General features: G+C 40.0%; 1 protein-coding gene across 9 annotated transcripts in view; it reads right to left on the reverse strand.

Annotated features, from left to right (window-relative positions):
• The window catches only part of DAB2IP (DAB2 interacting protein), a 586,435-nt gene that overhangs the window by 74,245 nt on the left and 493,717 nt on the right, over positions 1 to 18,473 (reverse strand). For all 9 annotated transcript variants that reach the window (XM_063432812.1, XM_063432814.1, XM_063432815.1 and 6 more), the window contains one exon: positions 12,414 to 12,968. In XM_063432812.1, the coding sequence (XP_063288882.1) occupies positions 12,414 to 12,968 (555 nt within the window). The remainder of the gene's footprint in view (positions 1 to 12,413; positions 12,969 to 18,473) is intronic.

Genomic DNA, 18,473 nt, shown 5'->3' on the forward strand with positions numbered 1-18,473 from the left:
ACGTCATGATTCCCTTTTATTCTAGAAGTTTGGTCCTTACGGGGTTAAACGGTGCCTTCTTCAACTTTAAATAATTGCCATTCTATAACTGTAAAGCGCTGTGGGATATGTTGGCGCTATAGAAATCTTCTTACTACTAATAATTACATCAATATATTTAAGCAGCAGGGATATGTTTAGCTTCTGCCAGTTTTAAACTAAGTCTTGGGGTCGAGCTGTGACAACACATTCACTAGCAATGAAATCTGATAACGTGCCGTTAACAGACCCGTCTTGCGAGAAATCTTTCCGATTTTTATTTTTTTTGTCTAACCTGAAATCAACCCACTCTGTTTCTGGTTTGCCGTAGCAATTTGAACAATGTTTTGAATACAAATTTACCAGTAAATTGGAAGAAAACATCTTGGGGGTGGGTCGAAAGCATGTTATTTCTTAACGCTTGTTCATTAGTGGCAGTGATGGTTGACTCGGATCTCGTTAACTTTGTTGCATGTAGCAGACGTTTTCATTTGATGTATGTAGTGAAGGCAATGCATTACACAGAAATTTGGCGCACAGTAACGTGTCTTAACATGTGAATGACAAGGTGTTAAATGTTCATTAGAATAGTGCTGATAAGCGGCTTCATCAATCACCAATGTCTCACATCCTGTGGGTTTTTTTTGTGTGCAAAAGATCAGGTCTGAAGCCAGACATATTTCACTAATTAGCAAAACACACACCTTTAGTATTAACTCTTGTGCACTTACCTAGTTAACCAGTTACTCTCACACCCACACATGCAACTGAATTATTTTTCTCTCCTGTCCATACTGTTGGCTATATTGGGAAGGAGATGGGGCAAGGCGATTGGGAGGTCTATCGCAATGTTCATGGAATCTACTGGAGAGCTGGTTGTGTGTCTGCATACACTTGCATCATAGGAACCTTCAGAATTATGACTCTAAGGGCCGTGAACGTATGATGTCATATAACCATCCTCCAGACGCAGTTTGTCGCGATGCCCCTCAGCAAACCAGACAAGTTCTGAATTTGTCTCTCCCACTATAGCATGCAGAGACAGCATTATCCAGCCTACAGGACCAGGGAAACAAATTCCCGTCTTCAGACTTTATTTATGCAACGCAATAGTGACCTGACACTGTGGACTTGTCAAATCCTGCAGTCAATTATTATGGCAACAGCATTGCATGTGTGGTAAGATACAGATGATGTTCTTCATCTTGTTCTATAGTCTTCCATTTTGTGTTTTCACACAGAACACATTGGTAGCGGCAGTGACAAAACATCTGGCAAAGGCAAAAGTTGCCCAAAGTTAGAAGGCAAGCACACATTGATACGATTTACAGATGGTATGCACTATAAAGCTGCGCATGTTACATGTGTATGCAGAGTGGCCAACTTGAGAAATCCTCTGAAAACCAATTTTTGGGGTCACTTTAGGCAATATCATCTATGTTCACTGCTAGTGGCTCAGGAGAAGTTGTGCGGAAGCTGCTACTGGCTTGTTCCGCTGTTTAACTCATCTTATGTGATCAATGGAATGCTGCCGGGGCTGAACTACAGATCTCACAACTCCTGCTGGGCAAGACTCGAGAACACACTCCATAGACCAGAATGTGAGGCTCCTGATTGGTCTATTCACTCCTGGTCCAAAGGGTGCTTTCTGCTGCCGCCTGTGGATGAGTATCGGCAGCATAAACTTTGAAAGGCGATAGAGGGTAAAATATGCAAAAAAAAAAAAAACTATCTATATACTACATACACATGGGGCATTCACTTCCAGCCAAGAAACATCCTTTTCTAGAACAGGTTTTTCCCATTACGATTTAAAAAGACATTAAAAAACAATTTGTAGTAGAGCAATAATGGCAAGCACAGAGCTGGCATATTAATCAGCCAGGCCTCCAAGCCCTCTGGGTATGAGAGCAGGGAATCTTATTCCCCGGCTCACATACCGTAATGTCACGCAGACATGCGCAGTGCCGTCACGGTCAGGTGTAGATAATCACTGAATACAATGATTCTCTATTGAAGAACTGTAGGCACATTGCGGGGAGCACAGTGCATGTAGCTACGTTCCCCAATGCTCCTCTATGAGGAGCATTGGATTGGCCCATCATCCTGGAGGCATATCTCCAGGATCACACAACCCGAGGTGTGAGTTATTAGTTTTTGGGTTTTTTTTTCGATATCAGGCCTGTAGCATTAGGAATACAATTATGTATTGCTAACTCTACAGTGTTTCTTGAATTAAGGTCCTTCTGACATGGTCAGTAACTTCACAATTAGCATGTTACAGTGCGCAGCGTTCCGTAAATTGAACAGTTAAAGGGACACAAGTGCTTGTTGTGGCTGCTTAATTTGTTTCCATACCTCTCCAGCATTCTCCTTGGGCCCATCTCAGCCACGTTGATTTAAGGAGATATTACGAAAGATTAATCTCCCTTCTCTTGTCTCTGCTGTCAAGGACGTCATTGAGCCATTCATCATGAAACTAAAAGCTGATGCCTTTCAGAAATACCAGTAGACAAGGAAATTAATATCGGCTGCTCACCATCACCGTTATAAGCCAGAAGTGTATTTTAAATATCCTTTATACTATTTAATTGAAAACCTTTGCATCTGGGTGCTGCAATAAGCCATAATTGCCCCCATATCATCCTTTTTCTTAGCAACATCCTTCTCCTATATCATTTCCATCAGATATGTGCACTCGCAGACTATATGTAGTTCCCATGGTAACAGAGGAGACCACAGAAGACATTTTGTTACAATTTTGTTTCCATCATCTTGACAAAAGCTTAACGGATCACTATAGTGTTCGGAATACAAATATATATTCCTAACGATATAGTGCCCTAGTCACCATTACGCTGGTTACTTACCGTTTCTCCATCAAAGTACTGGTCTCCGGCGTGCTGCTCTGTCTTTTTGTCTGAGATCATCCAAGGTTATGTCACTATGACAGCCACTACAGGCAAGTTAACCCTGCAATGCAAACACTGCTGTACCAATGGGGGCATAGCACCCAGACCACTTCTTTGAGAGGAAATGGGCTGGGTACCTATAGCGTTCCTTTAAAGTTATTTGTAAGATGCATCACAATGAAAAGGAAAAAAACAGGGCGCAAGAGAATACTGAGAACGGGCAGCAACTGAAAAAGCCTGCCCTTCGGTGGGTCCCCGCTCAGATCTCAAGCTGGTTTTAGCTCATCTTGTGCCATTAGAGATAGAACAGCTCTAACCGAAGGTCAGACTATTTCAGCTTCGGCCCGTTCTCAGAATACTCTTCTGCCCCGTTTTTTGCATCACAATGATATTTAAACATTTTACTGAAAAAGCTACACAAAAATGTCTTACTTACAAAGTAAAAAACAAAATAAAACCAACTTATTTGGCTGATATTAAGTGTAAGAGGAAAATATGGTCTTGACAGAGACAAATGGGAGCATTTGCTGAGTGAAATGCAAAGGGTATAGAATAAATCTTCACATGTTCAGACTCACAGGCATTCAACAAACTATGAATATGTGGCTTTAATATTCCCCAATGTGCAATGCACAAATACCCCATTGAACTATTCTGGTTTTGAATACAGTGTTGGTTCTAAACTATCTGTGAATATGTTGATTTACTTTATTTTTAGGGTGAGCAGGGTGTGTATGTGTTAGTGAATACAACTCCAATCCAAAATTGTTCTCATGCCCACGAATCTGCTTACAATAAATAGCTCACTAATGGACCTGTGTTCACAGGTTAAGGGAGACTTGACTGAAGGAGTTTGTAATATAATGTGTTTATATTAGAAATCCTGCCAATCAGAGACTGATTTTTTTAGTTTGTTTTACAATGGTAAAAAACAAGGCAGCAGAGCTAAGCCATGTGCATAATTTGGGTACCTGTCAAAATTCTAAAAACAAAACACTCGTCTACAGACACTCATAAGTACCTCCAGTACTCGACAACAGTGTTTCTCAACCTTTTACGGTGAAGTACCCCTGCAGGTCTAAAAACAAATCCCTGCCTTTAGAAAGTCATTTTTTTTCATTTAAATTCCAAATGAAACATATAGACATTTAGATATTTAAGTTAAGCCCATATTGAACATAAGAACAAGCCTAATAATTCAAGGTAGTACAGATAATTTTTAAAATAAATATGACAATGTGAATATTGTGTATGTAAGGAGGAGTGTATGAACCAAGTATAAAAGTCACAAAAAAAAGTACACACTTAATAGTTACACACAGAGGACACTGACACACATGACACGCACACATACCAACTGACAGACACACAGTTGCACAGAGGACTGACACACATTCACTGATTTGATACACACTGACAGACATACGTTGATTTGACGAAGACTCCGACAGACACACATGCGCTCACCGACAGACACACACACTGACACACATGCGCTCACCGACAGACACACACACTGACACACATGCGCTCACCGACAGACACACACACACACTGACACAATGACAGACACACGCACATTCTCTCACACAGTCACAAATTATTTTTATTTTCTTCATTTTGATTCCATCCAGCCTCCCCACATTTGGGAGAGCAGGAGTGGATCCTTTCCCTGGGGTACAGTGTGGGGTTTGTAGAAACGTTGTGCTCCCCCTGCACTGCTCCACGGTTTAGTGCTGGAAGAGCACAGAGATTACAGCTCTCTTCCGCACCCCTCTCCTTTCTCCCTCAGCTGGCCGAATACTGGGGGACATTATAGTGGCCAGCTGGACAGCTCTTGGTGAACTTCCTGCCGTTGATGCGTGTACACACTGGAGCTTGCGTTCCACGGATCTGGAATATACTGATTTGGACATACACCATGCACCATTCTCACTTATCTGATGGTACGTGTCAAAGCACCCAAAATACAAATTCACAATAAAATGAAAGTAGCCTATATTTCAATTTTAAGGGCTGTATCAACCCTAAGAGTAATTGTGAAGATTATTAATATGTTGCCTGTCGTCGTCATCCTCCACAAAAAAAATCACTGTTTAGTAGATTATACGTTTGTTATATTGGGAGTATATCCAAAAATTGCTTGCCCGCTGTAACAAGCCCTCCCCTTGTAAACCCATCCAGACTTTCTGTGGCTGTCCAATCACAGACTTCCCAATGCAACTCAATGAGAAGCCTTTGCAAGGCAGGTGGTCTGGGCAATTGATGTCTCTTGAGTTTAGTTACACGGAGCTAACCAAACCAGGAAGTAACAGGATTAGTTGTCCAATTGACAGCCAGGTGGGTGTAACATGGTTTGTTTATAAAAGTGCCAAATTCCTGTTCATCTTGCAAAATAAAAAAAAAGTAGAGAGGGGTTCTGGAATGTCTCTGTAAGAGTTATTTTAGATATCTTCTATGATAAGCGTTTCTTTCTCTGGCTCTGCTTCTTCTCCCCAACTCCTCTCTGTTGGTGTCCCCCAAGGTTCAGTCCTTGGTCCCTACTATTCTCCATCTATACCGCCTCCCTTGTTAAACTCATTAGCTCCTTTGGCTTCCAATATCATTTCTATGCAGATGACACACAAATCTACCTGTCCTCTCCTGATCTCTCCCCGTCCCTCTTGACTAGTGTCTCTGACTGCCTCTCTGCTGTTTCTAACTGGATGGCTGCCCACTTCCTTAAACTAAACTTGACCAAAACTCCCTCAAGTGTTGTTACTCCTGTGTCTGTCTCCCTCCAAGTCAACGGTGCTACCATCGGCTCCACCACGCAGGCTCGCTGCCTGAGTGTTCTCTTGTACTCCGACCTCTCCTTCAAGCCTCATGTTCCATCTATCGCCAAATCCGGTAATTTCCATCTCAAAAACATTGCGCGCATCCGCCCCTACTTAACGCCAGATGCGACCAAGGTGTTGGTCCATTCCACTATCCTTTCTCGCCTTGACTACTGTAATCCGCTTCTCAGTGGTCTTACGTGCTCCCAATGAATGCGGCGGCGAGGCTCATCTTCCTGTCTGCCTGCACCTCCCATGCCTCACCCTTCTGTCAGTTCCTACACTGGCTTCCTATAAAATATAGAGCTCAATTTAAAATTCTAGTTCTTGCTTTCAAATCTCTACATAATGCTGCTCCCACCTATCTATCCTCCGTTATACACAAGTATGTCCTGTCGAGGCCCTTACGATCTGCTGAAGAGTTACGTCTATCTTCTGTCTGTACTCCCACCTCTGATGCTCGCCTTCAAGACTTCTCGAGGGCTGCACCGTTCCTGTGGAACTCGCTTTCCTCCTCCGTTAGATGCTCACCCAGTCTCCACTCCTTCAAAAAAACGTTAAAAACCCACTTCTTCATAAAAGCGTATCAATTAAACTGTTTATAGCTCCTGACTGATTCCTCTTCTGCAACTGTCACTAGTCTAATACTATCCTTACCTTTTTGTGTCATTTTACCTCACTCCCTCTAGCATGTAAGCTCATTGAGCAGGGCCCTCAACCCCTCTGTTCATGTGTGTCCAACTTGTCTGGTTACACCTACATGTCTGTTCGTCCACCCATTGTACAGCGCTGCGGAATTTGATGGCGCTATATAAATAACATAATAATAATAATAATGATCTGTGGCACAGAGATATCTCTTCCAATAAGCTGTGTGCATTATGTGAATCTATCTGCATACATATTCATGGCCAGCTGCCTTGGGAGACTTCTGATCAGACGTTGTGTTGGCAGAACATACGAGGAGTGCAAGTGTATAACAGAGCTCCACAGTAATAATACTCCCAGTAATGTGACTGAGTGTGTAACAGAGCTCCGCAGCAATAATACTCCCAGTAATGTGTCTGGGTGTATAACAGAGCTCCACAGCAATAATACTCCCAGTAATGTGTCTGGGTGTATAACAGAGCTCCACAGCAATAATACTCCCAGTAATGTGTCTGGGTGTATAACAGGGCTCCCCAGCAATAATACTCCCAGTAATGTGTCTGAGCGTATAACAGAGCTCCACAGCAATAATACTCCCAGTAATGTGTCTGAGCGTATAACAGAGCTCCACAGCAATAATACTCCCAGTAATGTGCCTGAGTGTATAACAGAGCTCCACAGCAATAATACTCCCAGTAATGTGTCTGAGTGTATAACAGGGCTCCACAGTAATAATACTCCCAGTAATGTGTCTGGGTGTATAACAGGGCTCCACAGCAATAATACTCCCAGTAATGTGTCTGAGTGTATAACAGAGCTCCACAGCAATAATACTCCCAGTAATGTGTCTGGGTGTATAACAGAGTTCGACAGCAATAATACTCCCAGTAATGTGTCTGGGTGTATAACAGGGCTCCCCAGCAATAATACTCCCAGTAATGTGCCTGAGTGTATAACAGGGCTCCACAGCAATAATACTCCCAGTAATGTGTCTGAGTGTATAACAGAGCTCCACAGCAATAATACTCCCAGTAATGTGTCTGGGTGTATAACAGAGCTCCACAGCAATAATACTTCCAGTAATGTGTCTGAGCGTATAACAGAGCTCCACAGCAATAATACTCCCAGTAATGTGTCTGAGTGTATAACAGAGCTCCACAGCAATAATACTCCCAGTAATGTGTCTGAGTGTATAACAGAGCTCCACAGCAATAATACTCCCAGTAATGTGTCTGAGTGTATAACAGAGCTCCACAGCAATAATACTCCCAGTAATGTGTCTGAGTGTATAAGAAGAAGCATAAAGGGCCTAAAATAGGGACACTCCTCCCCTGTGTAATAAGAAAGCACCTTTACTCCTCTTTCTTTCCTCCTGCTGGCACAGCTGGCTGAGATCATGAATATTGATGATATCAGCCATTGAATGCTTCACCATGGAGAAGCATTGAGTGGCTAGTGAGCATGTGCAGAAAATAACCACCATGCGTGCAGCATTTTACTGCGTAGCCGAGACTGCAAGCGCCTCTAGTGGCTGCCAGGAGGTGAGCCATTAGAGGTGCGTTTAACCCTGCTATCAAATGACTTTATTTTATAAAACATCAATGTTTTACACTGAGGGTTTAAAACTACAAAGCCACGTCATTGAGATAAAGTGGTCTGAGTGCCATTAATGTCCCTTTAAAGAAACGGTCAAACAAAAAGCAAGAGGTAGAAAAAGGTTTAAATCTATTACTTAAAAGAGAACGATTTGTGGGATTGAAGTATTTTTCATCTATGAAGTTGAAATTCTGCTTTAAAAAAATGCATATCACCACTATCACCATCTCTAAAAAAAGACATTTCATCCTGCACTTGAGGAGAGCAATATGTTCTGTCATCTTTTTCATTATAAAATGTCAGAAGACAAATACGCTTTAGGACGAGCAAAAGGACAAAATTACAGGAGCAAAGTTAAATGAAAAAATAGATTTAAAAAATGATATACATCTCAAAGCATTTTTTTTATACTTTTGTACATTACAATAAAAATGGAACCGGTTAAAGGTGATGCCCTTTTTAGGGTTAAAGTGGGAGCACAAATGGATAAGAAATGAATAAGCCGGTTACTGTTTCAGTTTTTTTTTTATTATATACTTTTTAAATAGTCGTTCTGCCAGTCTGCAATCACGGGGCATTCTAGTTGGAATGTTCAAAGGTCCGTCGAGTTTGAAAGCCTTTCTAAATGTCAGGCGCAGAGTTCTAAAGCGGCTGTAACTACTTTGAACATATACGCCGAGCTGAGGAAGCTGGGCTCGAATTCCATCGCTGTTTTATTGAAGCACACAGAGCTGAGCAGTCGAATGTCAGCAACACAACAACTATTCTCCTATTATATCTAGATGTGAAAGAATGTTGGAGATTCTAATAATTTGATCCCAAAAGGCTAGTTTCAAACTTTCGGTAAATGCCATGCATGCACACAATAAAAATCTCATCTATTTTTCAAATTAGCAATGCTTCTATTCCTTGTCAATCATGGATTTAAAAAAAAAAATACTACAGGCACCATAACAACTTCACTGTGATCCCTGGTGCTGGCTAACCTTTAGGGGGTTACACCGTTCACGAACAGTTTAACCCCAAAGACTCCTTTATGATGCCAGATTGATGTGCCCCCTCCAGCATGCTTTACTCAAAAGCCTAAAAATGCAAGCTTAGGGACCGCGTTGGCTTAGAGCGGTCAGCTTACACTCTCAGCCAATCAGCGGCTTCCCATTTATAACTACGGATTGAGAAAAATATGAACGTTTCTCAAGCAGTTTTGTAAAACTAAAACTCATCAACATCTCCCCCTCCTAAATACAAAAATGATCTTCATGTAATTGTCTATTGAATATTATCAGGCTGTGTGAGCAGATTACAGACTATGACAGTCCAAGTGTTACCCCTACTCATATTATTATTATTGTAACACTATCCCCCAGGTGACTGCCTTCTCTGTGCCCCAAACCCAAGGCTTCCTTCAGTACTGGGAAATATATCCATGTATACGAGGATACAGCAGCTCCAATGGGTGCCTCTTACAGATACGTTATAACCTGTTAGAGGGAACTTAAACCTTTAGCCCTCTCAGATTTAGTGTCCGCTTTCCTGACTCCTCTGTCTTCATCAGCATTCTGCCTCATCTCCTTTAAAGGGACATTGCAAACACCATAACCACTGCAGTTCATGGAATGCTTATGTTGCAGGAATGCTATGGGTGCAGCCTCTCATTTCACCATATAGCGGTGTCCTGTGATTTGTATTTTACAGTTATTTCATTGTTATTATTATTACATTACTGGCTCCACCGCTGGAGATATGTGGGTTAGTGATCACTCTTGGAAATGACTGGTTATACTTTTACCTTGTAAGAGAACGGAGTCTATTTTAAGTGTAAATGAACTTTCTGGGTCTTGGGGTGAATGGGCAGAATTTATGGTTCTCGGGGGGTGAATGGGTAGAATTTTAGGGGTAGACTATCAGGTTGAAAGGTCTAAATCTTTAAAATATCATGGTTATTCAAGGTTATTCTGGCTCATAGTTTAGAGAGAACACATTCACATCATACACTTTCTGGCTGATAATAGATCACAGCGTGTCCCATTTTGAATCACATTTCTCTAAGGAGAACCAGGCACTATACATACTATGTAGGTGACCAAGTAATATTTACTAAGAAATATAGAACATGAAAAAAAGATGTATCCCTGTTCTCATTATCTCCTTTATATTCACACGGTTTATGTATAATATATGCTGCGTGCATGCATTATGGGTCCTATTATATATGCACATATATACACATTTTCACATTAAATCTCATAAGGAGATGAGTTGCTGAACATTCTTTTCTGGACACAGGTCGCGGATCACCACGCCACCAGCTCATGGTTTCATTCCCAGAAATTAATTAGACTGCAGAAATATGTTACATTCCAGACCGCTAAACCTGGCAGCGTTGTGAACCAAATGAACATTCAGAGCCGTCTGCCAGCTCGCACGGAACGCCAGTTATACAATCCACAAATAATTCCAGCTATGGCCTTGCCAAAAAGCCATGTCAAAACAGGGGTGTGGGCAAAACGGATAGGACGTGGGGAAGCTGGTGATTAAAACGTAGATGTTTGCATACAGCTTGGGTTTATGTGTGATCGTTAATGCTAGTCTGACCTGACATCTATCGTCATATCAGATTTCAACAGTAAGAAACGCCTACGCAACACTTTGACCGATTTACGAGGTTTCAAATGATTTTAATTGAATTAAAGGGACACACACCAGATCCTCTTAACCTATTATAGTATATATAAGAGAAACTAAAAAAAATAACTAAACAAAAAAAAAAAAACACAAACCTGGCAATGTTTTTTTTTTTTTTTTTTTTTTCCAGCTAAACAAATTGCTGGATTAGCAGGTGTTCATAACCTTTAAACCCTCAGTTTTCTCGAGTGTAGCGCTGGGTGTAAAACCAAAGAATAAGTGAGTAAATATATATAAAGTGCTTTGAATGCACTTACCCTCTATGTCACATTTGTATTTATTACATAGAAAAAAAAAAGGAAAAAATACAAATGATTGTGCAGTATATCAAAACAGGACCAGAAAGAATTATTTTGTTTTGTGAGCTATAAGTATGAATACACTCACATTTTTTAGAGCCTTTTACAGATGTAAGGCTCTAAACTTCCTGGCGTCTGTGTCTTTTTGGGTAGATCACACGACCCCTCTCTCACGGTATAAACGTGTATGCTGCTCTCCACATTAAGCAGAAAAAGACACAGATGATCCAATCTAAGTGTAGTATTTTAAAATACTGATTATATCAATATAAGTAAAATACAGAAGTGCTCACCTTGTTTCTTTTTCTGCTTAATGTGGAGAGCAGCATACACGTTTATACCGTGAGAGAGGGGTCGTGTGATCTACCCAAAAAGACACAGACGCCAGGAAGTTTAGAGCCTTACATCTGTAAAAGGCTCTAAAAAATGTGAGTGGATTCATACTTATAGCTCACAAAACAAAATAATTCTTTCTGGTCCTGTTTTGATATACTGCACAATCATTTGTATTTTTTCCTTTTTTTTCTATGTAATAAATACAAATGTGACATAGAGGGTAAGTGCATTCAAAGCACTTTATATATATTTACTCACTTATTCTTTGGTTTTACACCCAGCGCTACACTCCAGAAAACTGAGGGTTTAAAGGTTATGAACACCTGCTAATCTGAAGTTTCTCTGTTGTTTTCAGTGATCTTTTATGTGTGGTGGGTTTATAGGAGTACCCACAGAGTGTATTTAGCAGCTGATTTTCACTCCTACATAATAATTATATAGCGCCACTTTTTCCACATTCTTTGAGTGTATATCCAATATGCCGAATAATTGACTGACAGGTGGGAGAATTACCTGTTGTTACATAGGTTTTTCTTCCAATCTAACATTTGCTAGCAAGTCTGCAAACATATAGACAGAATTGTATGCTCTTTGAGAAGACCATAAGCTGTACCTGGGATGATTAAGGCTCTTAGGCTAGAATGTCATTGTTTTGATGGAGTGTGAATAACACACTAACAGGACTATGTATCCCAGCCCTGTTGTCGAGTCGTATAACAGACTCAAGATACCCCACCAAGTTGAACGATCAGTCAAGACAGAAAATAACTTTTGCCCCAACTGCCTCTCTCATCCTACTTAACTTCAAAGCTCCAAATAAACCAAACAGCTTTCACCCAATTAATCTTCAGAGAACGTGTTAGTCCTCCCGATGCAATAAAACTATAATCATTTTTCTAACAGTCATTCATCTATACTGTAGTTTTAATGCTGATCTCTTAGGAGCTAGCATTAATTGGACAATTACAAAAAATCTAACAAATGCAACACAATCCGTTATTTTTTTTTACTGTAGTTCTAATCCACATTCCTGGTAAAATATAACGGATCTTTAATTTAATGGAACATAATTCATTGCCGTAAGTGATGATTTGGGTTCTTACCTTTGCTTTCCCAGTGCTTTGCAAAATGTGCACCAGCGCAGACGCCATCTCTTCTTTATTCTTGACGCTAAGAACCCCTTCAAGCGTTGAACACAGCACCATGTAGTTATTAGTGATATACTCTGCAAATTCTTTGTACATCTCCATGGGAAGGATGCTAATACTCTGATAGCGTGTTTTAATGCGGATCATGGGGCCAGAAGATTTGCCTTTGCTGGGGTTCGGAGAGACGATGGGGTACCATTTCTCTACAAACTGCCTCCCTGTCACTGCTCCAATGGGGATATTCACCAGTCCCACATAATTGTTTTTATCTTTTTTCTTCTTTTTGTCCGTTTCTTTGTATAGGTGGACAGTGATGCTCTTTAGTGTTGGGAGGTTGTTAAACTCAAAGTGCTCCCCCCAAAATACATTGTCAGTTTTCAGTTTGCAGGTAGTTCGTGCATAAAGTACATCATCCAAACATAATTCACACAGGTATTTCTTCTTAGCTGGGAGGTCTTTTGCTTCAATAATCCATAGCTTGAGTAAGTTCTCCACTCGCCTGCTGTTGTCCTGTGGAAATTAAAAACAATAATGTAAAAAAAAAATAACATAAAAAGTTAGACAACAAAATTAAATAATGTAATGGTTTGCTGGCATTAAATCCTACGGCCAATACAAACCATTGTGTGGAAATCTATTCACAAACAGGACTATACATAGGACACACGGTTATGCATTTAGACTGGAAGAAAAGAGATTTAGTCTAAGGCAAATTAAAGTTTTTTTTTTTACCGTAAAAAAAATATAAGGATGTGGAATTCTCTGCCTACAAAAATGGTTTTACCAGAGTCTGTACAGATATTTAAACAGCAACTCGATGCATTCTTGAAAAAACGTAATTTTCAATTATATCATTTTTCAGCTATAGGGCAATAGCTGCTTGATCCAAGGATAAACCCGACTGCAATTCTGTGGTCAAGTGGGATTTTTTTATTAGTTTGATGCAAAATTGGAAGTGCTTAAAACTGTTGTTTTTTTGTTTTGTTTTTTTGCAAAAAACAGATGTGAGGAGGCTGAACTTGATGGACACATGTCTCTTTTCAGCCTATGTAACTAGGATACCACATTGGCAGGAAAACTACATATACCTGCCCAAAGCTCAGAAAAAAAGCTACAATAAAAAAAAAAAAAGTTTTAAACATTGAAATCCTTCATTGGAGCTTTAGTGACAACACCTGGAGGGACTGGCCCTGGAGGAACAAAAATCACTTGCCATAATGGAACCCTTTGAGACAGATCCTGAGCGTTTTAAAAGGACACTCCAAACCCGTAAAGCACTTTAGTTTGCTGAAGTGCTAAGTGTGTGAAGAGTGTGTCCTCTTTTTCCAGTTTACAAAAAGTGCAAATTTGAATAGATTTGGCACTTACATAGATTAACCTAGTTACGCCCACCCAGCTGTGAATCAGACAACCGCTCCTGTTACTTCCTTGTGTGATTAGCTCAGTGGAGCTAAACTTTAAGAGACAGAAATTCAGAGCACCTGACTTGCAAAGACTTGAAGATTGAGCTGCACTGGAAAGTCCGTGATTGGACAGCCACAGAAAGTCTGGGCGGAGTTAGAAGGGGAGGGCTTGCAAACGCTGCAGACAAGAGAACTGCAGGTTTAGCAAACTGCTTTTAGATATAACTACAATGAGAAAAATGAATATATAAATACATGCAAGTCTTAATTTTAAGTAATTACTTCTAAACAGTGTTTTTTTGTTATTGGGCAGTGGAGTGTCCTTTTAAGTTATGATCATAACCACTTAAGGCCTCAATTTAATATATATTTATATAATTTTAATTATATTTATTTTATATAGTTATTGATATATTTTCGGCGTTTATGTAAACTCTAGAGATTAGGTCCTGACACTTACACGTATGCAGACAAGTTACAACCATTCGTTGCAGAAGTGTTAAAATTCCATAATAAAATGCATAAAATTAACCTAAATCAAATTTCCAGTTCATGATTATTTTCCCCAATGTTATAAACTGTGATTGCCTTTAGGCATGACTGTGATTTACTTTCCATAATATATTTATTAAACATTCCAGTATTTAATGTCGTACATGTTTTGATATGTTAGTAGAGGAATCCGTAGGATACGAGTAGTAGGACATATTGATACATGCTTCATTCCTAAAATACTTCTCCTTTAACTCTTACACCAGTACAATAATATCATAAAAGCAGCAGAATTATTTTAGTTCTAGAATAATTCCCCACATTTCAGAACAAACCTTGTCTTAAACAATTAATTTATAAAAGTGTTCTAAAAAGTAAGGTGGGGAAAGTTGGGAAGCAATCACCATTAAAGCATCAGGAATATTTCCGTTGATTCCATGGGTTTCCTTAATTGCGTGAATCATGGTATCCAATGGGGCCACAATTATACAATGGAGCCGCAATTTCTTAACTGCGTGAATCATGTTATCCGGTGGAGCCACCGCTTTATCCCTCAGGACATGATGAGGAGCCTCTGCGGCACACACCATTTGCTCAGCATTGTTTGTTTCCTTATATGAGCAACACTTGGAAACATCTGAATTCTGCATTGCTGGAGAGCCTTGAGGACTGCTCTAGAAGATCTTGACTGAAATCATTTCTGAGTCCCGGGACAATTACAGCCACAACCACCCCATGAGTGCATGGCTTGCCTCACTATTTTACACCTACAGAGACTTTGTATCAAGACACACCACGGAAACAGGAAATAGTTATGAAGTGTGAACTCTCATACCCTCAAAAACATCTCCATTAAAAAAGTAACATGAAAAAAAAGTACACTTAAAACTGAAACGGGGGTGTTAGTTCATGAAGACCAAGAAAAGGCAGGAATTCTAAATAACTATTTCTCCTCCGTATATATTAAAGAAGAACCCATGGCAATAGATGTGCAAATGATTGCTACTAAAAACTTGCAGAATAATTGTAATTGGTTAACTCAAGACAATGTGCTGCAGCAACTAAAGAAAGTTAATATAAACAAAGCTCCAGGGCCTGACGGTATCCATCCACGTGTACTTAAGGAACTAAGTGTAGAAATAAGTGAACCTCTGTTTTTAATCTTTCAAGATTCTTTTCTTTCAGGAAGTGTTCCGGAGGATTGGAGGATGGCAGATGTGGTTCCTATATTCAAAAAGGGTTCAAAATCCTTGCCTGGAAATTATAGACCTGTGAGCTTAACTTCTGTGGCTGGTAAAATATTTGAAAGGTTATTAAGGGATAATATTCAAGAATTCCTTGAGAAGAATATGGTTATCAGCAAAAATCAGCACGGTTTTATGAAGCACAGGTCATGTCAAACTAACTTGATTGCGTTCTACGAAGAAGTAAGTAGAAGTATAGATCAGGGTGTTGCAGTGGATGTGATCTATTTGGATTTTGCCAAGGCATTTGATACAGTTCCACACAAAAGATTAGTGTTCAAACTCAAGGAAATCGGTCTCGATGAAAAGGCTTGTTCTTGGGTAGAACATTGGCTTAAAAACAGAATACAAAGAGTTGTCGTTAATGGTAAATTTTCAAGCTGGACAGAGGTGGCAAGTGGTGTCCCTCAGGGGTTCGTTCTGGGACCCCTTCTATTTAACATTTTTATAAATGATCTTGAAGACAGCATTGAAAGTCATGTTTCAGTGTTTGCAGATGACACAAAACTTTGTAAAATAATACAATGTGAGCAAGATATTACTTTGCTGCAGAAGGATTTAGATAGACTGGAGGACTGGGCACTCAAATGGCAGATGAAATTTAATGTTGAAAAATGCAAAGTTATGCACTTCGGCGTAAAGAATACACAAGCAACGTATACCCTTAATGGAAGCGAATTAGGGATAACAACACACGAAAAGGACTTGGGAATTGTTATAGACAACAAACTATGCAACAATGTGCAATGTCAATCAGCAGTGGCCAAGGCCAGTAAGGTATTGTCATGCATGAAAAAGGGCATTCATTCTCGGGACGAGAATATCATTTTGCCTCTCTATAAATCACTGGTAAGACCACATATTGAATATGCTGTGCAATTTTGGGCACCTGTTCTAAAGAAGGATATCATGGCACTAGAAAAAGTGCAGAGGCGGGCTACAAAATTAATAAAAGGAATGGAACATATCAGCTATGAAGAAAGGTTAACAAATTTAAACCTATTTAGTTTAGAAAAACGTCGCCTGAGAGGGGATATGATAACATTATACAAATATATTCGGGGCCAATACAAACCATTGTGTGGAAATCTATTCACAAACCGGACTTTACATAGGACACGAGGCCATGCGTTTAGACTGGAAGAAAGAAGATTTCGTCTAAGGCAAAGGAAAGGTTTTTTTACTGTAAGAACAATCAGGATGTGGAATTCTCTGCCTGAAGAAGTGGTTTTATCAGAGTCCATACAGATGTTCAAACAGCTACTAGATGCATACTTGCAAAGACAAAATATTCAAGGATATAATCTTTCAATGTAGGGTAATAACTGCTTGATTCAAGGATAAATCTGACTGCCATTCTGGGGTCAATAAGGAATTTTTTGTCCTAGCTTGTTGCAAAATTGTGCTTCAAACTGGGGTTTTTTTTTTGTTTTTTTTTTTCTCTTTTGGATCAACAGCAAAAAACAGGTGTGAGGAAGGCTGAACTTGATGGACGCAAGTCTCTTTTCAGCTATCTAACTATGTAACTATGTAACTATATGTGCCTCAAGTCACAAAGATTTTGAACCCAATGTCCTTTATTATTTCCGCATCGTTGCCAAATGATTTAGTCAGACTGTGCTGTAGATTTCTGTTAGTCTGACAGCGGACATTATTACGATGCACATTTATTCAAGTGTTAGAGGAAAATAGAGACAAATTGCATTTTCTTTGTTTTCAACTGTGAACCTCTTGTGTAAAGAGCAGTTTTGGATCACCATGGGAACAGAATGTCCCTACTGACTGGGCCAAATTCACTAATATGAGAAAGGTTCATTTTAAATTTAAAGGACCACTCTAGTGCCAGGAAAACATACTCGTTTTCCTGGCACTATAGTGCCCTGAGGGTGCCCCCAACCCTCAGGGTCCCCCTCCAGCCCGGCTCTGGAAAGGGGAAAAGGGGTAAAACTTACCTTTTTCCAGCACTGGGCGGGGAGCTCTCTGCCACCGATCCTCCCCGTCGGCTGAATGCGCACGCGCGGCAAGAGCTGTGCGCGCATTCAGCCGGTCGCATAGGAAAGCATTTACAATGCTTTCCTATGGACGCTTGCGTGCTCTCGCTGTGATTTTAACAGTGAGAATCACGCAAGCGCCTCTAGCGGTTGTCAATGAGACAGCCACTAGAGGATTTGGAGGCTGGATTAACCCATTTATAAACATAGCAGTTTCTCTGAAACTGCTATGCTTATAAAAAAAATGGGTTAACCCTAGCTGGACCTGGCACCCAGACCACTTCATTAAGCTGAAGTGGTCTGGGTGCCTAGAGTGGTCCTTTAAGGCCAGAGCAGCCAAATTGTAAGCGTATCATTCTTACACTTTGTCTATTTCTGCCTTAGATTTGAAATTCATTTTGAATTCTCACATTAGTGAAATACTCCTGTCAGAATCGGACCTCATATTCTTTATACAGAACCTATGCGAAAACCTTACAATTACACTGAACGATGCAAACTTGCAGTCGTAGGGACGCTTGACTGTTCTTCACAAAAAAAATACACAATTCTTGCTTTTCTTAAATGCCAGATAGATTAAGCGTATATGAAAAAAAAGTCTGACATAGTGTGGTATTTATTACCGTTTCTTTAAACATTCATCTTTCTAACTGTGTGACTGCTGTCTGACTGTTGGAAGGGGGAGATTGAAGTGAAGATTTGCGATATAATAGTGTATTTATTAAAGGGAAGCTAGGCTGGCAATTCACACGCAGACAAAAAAACGTGAGACTGACCCAAATCAGTGACATGACAGGTTTATGTTATCAGGCCCACCATTATAAACATTACCCATCCTAACAGCTACTACGGCTGCAAAGGAGGATACGGGAACCCACACTGAAA

Source organism: Pelobates fuscus, chromosome 9, assembly GCF_036172605.1.
Source record: "Pelobates fuscus isolate aPelFus1 chromosome 9, aPelFus1.pri, whole genome shotgun sequence".
NCBI classification, from domain to species: domain Eukaryota; kingdom Metazoa; phylum Chordata; class Amphibia; order Anura; family Pelobatidae; genus Pelobates; species Pelobates fuscus.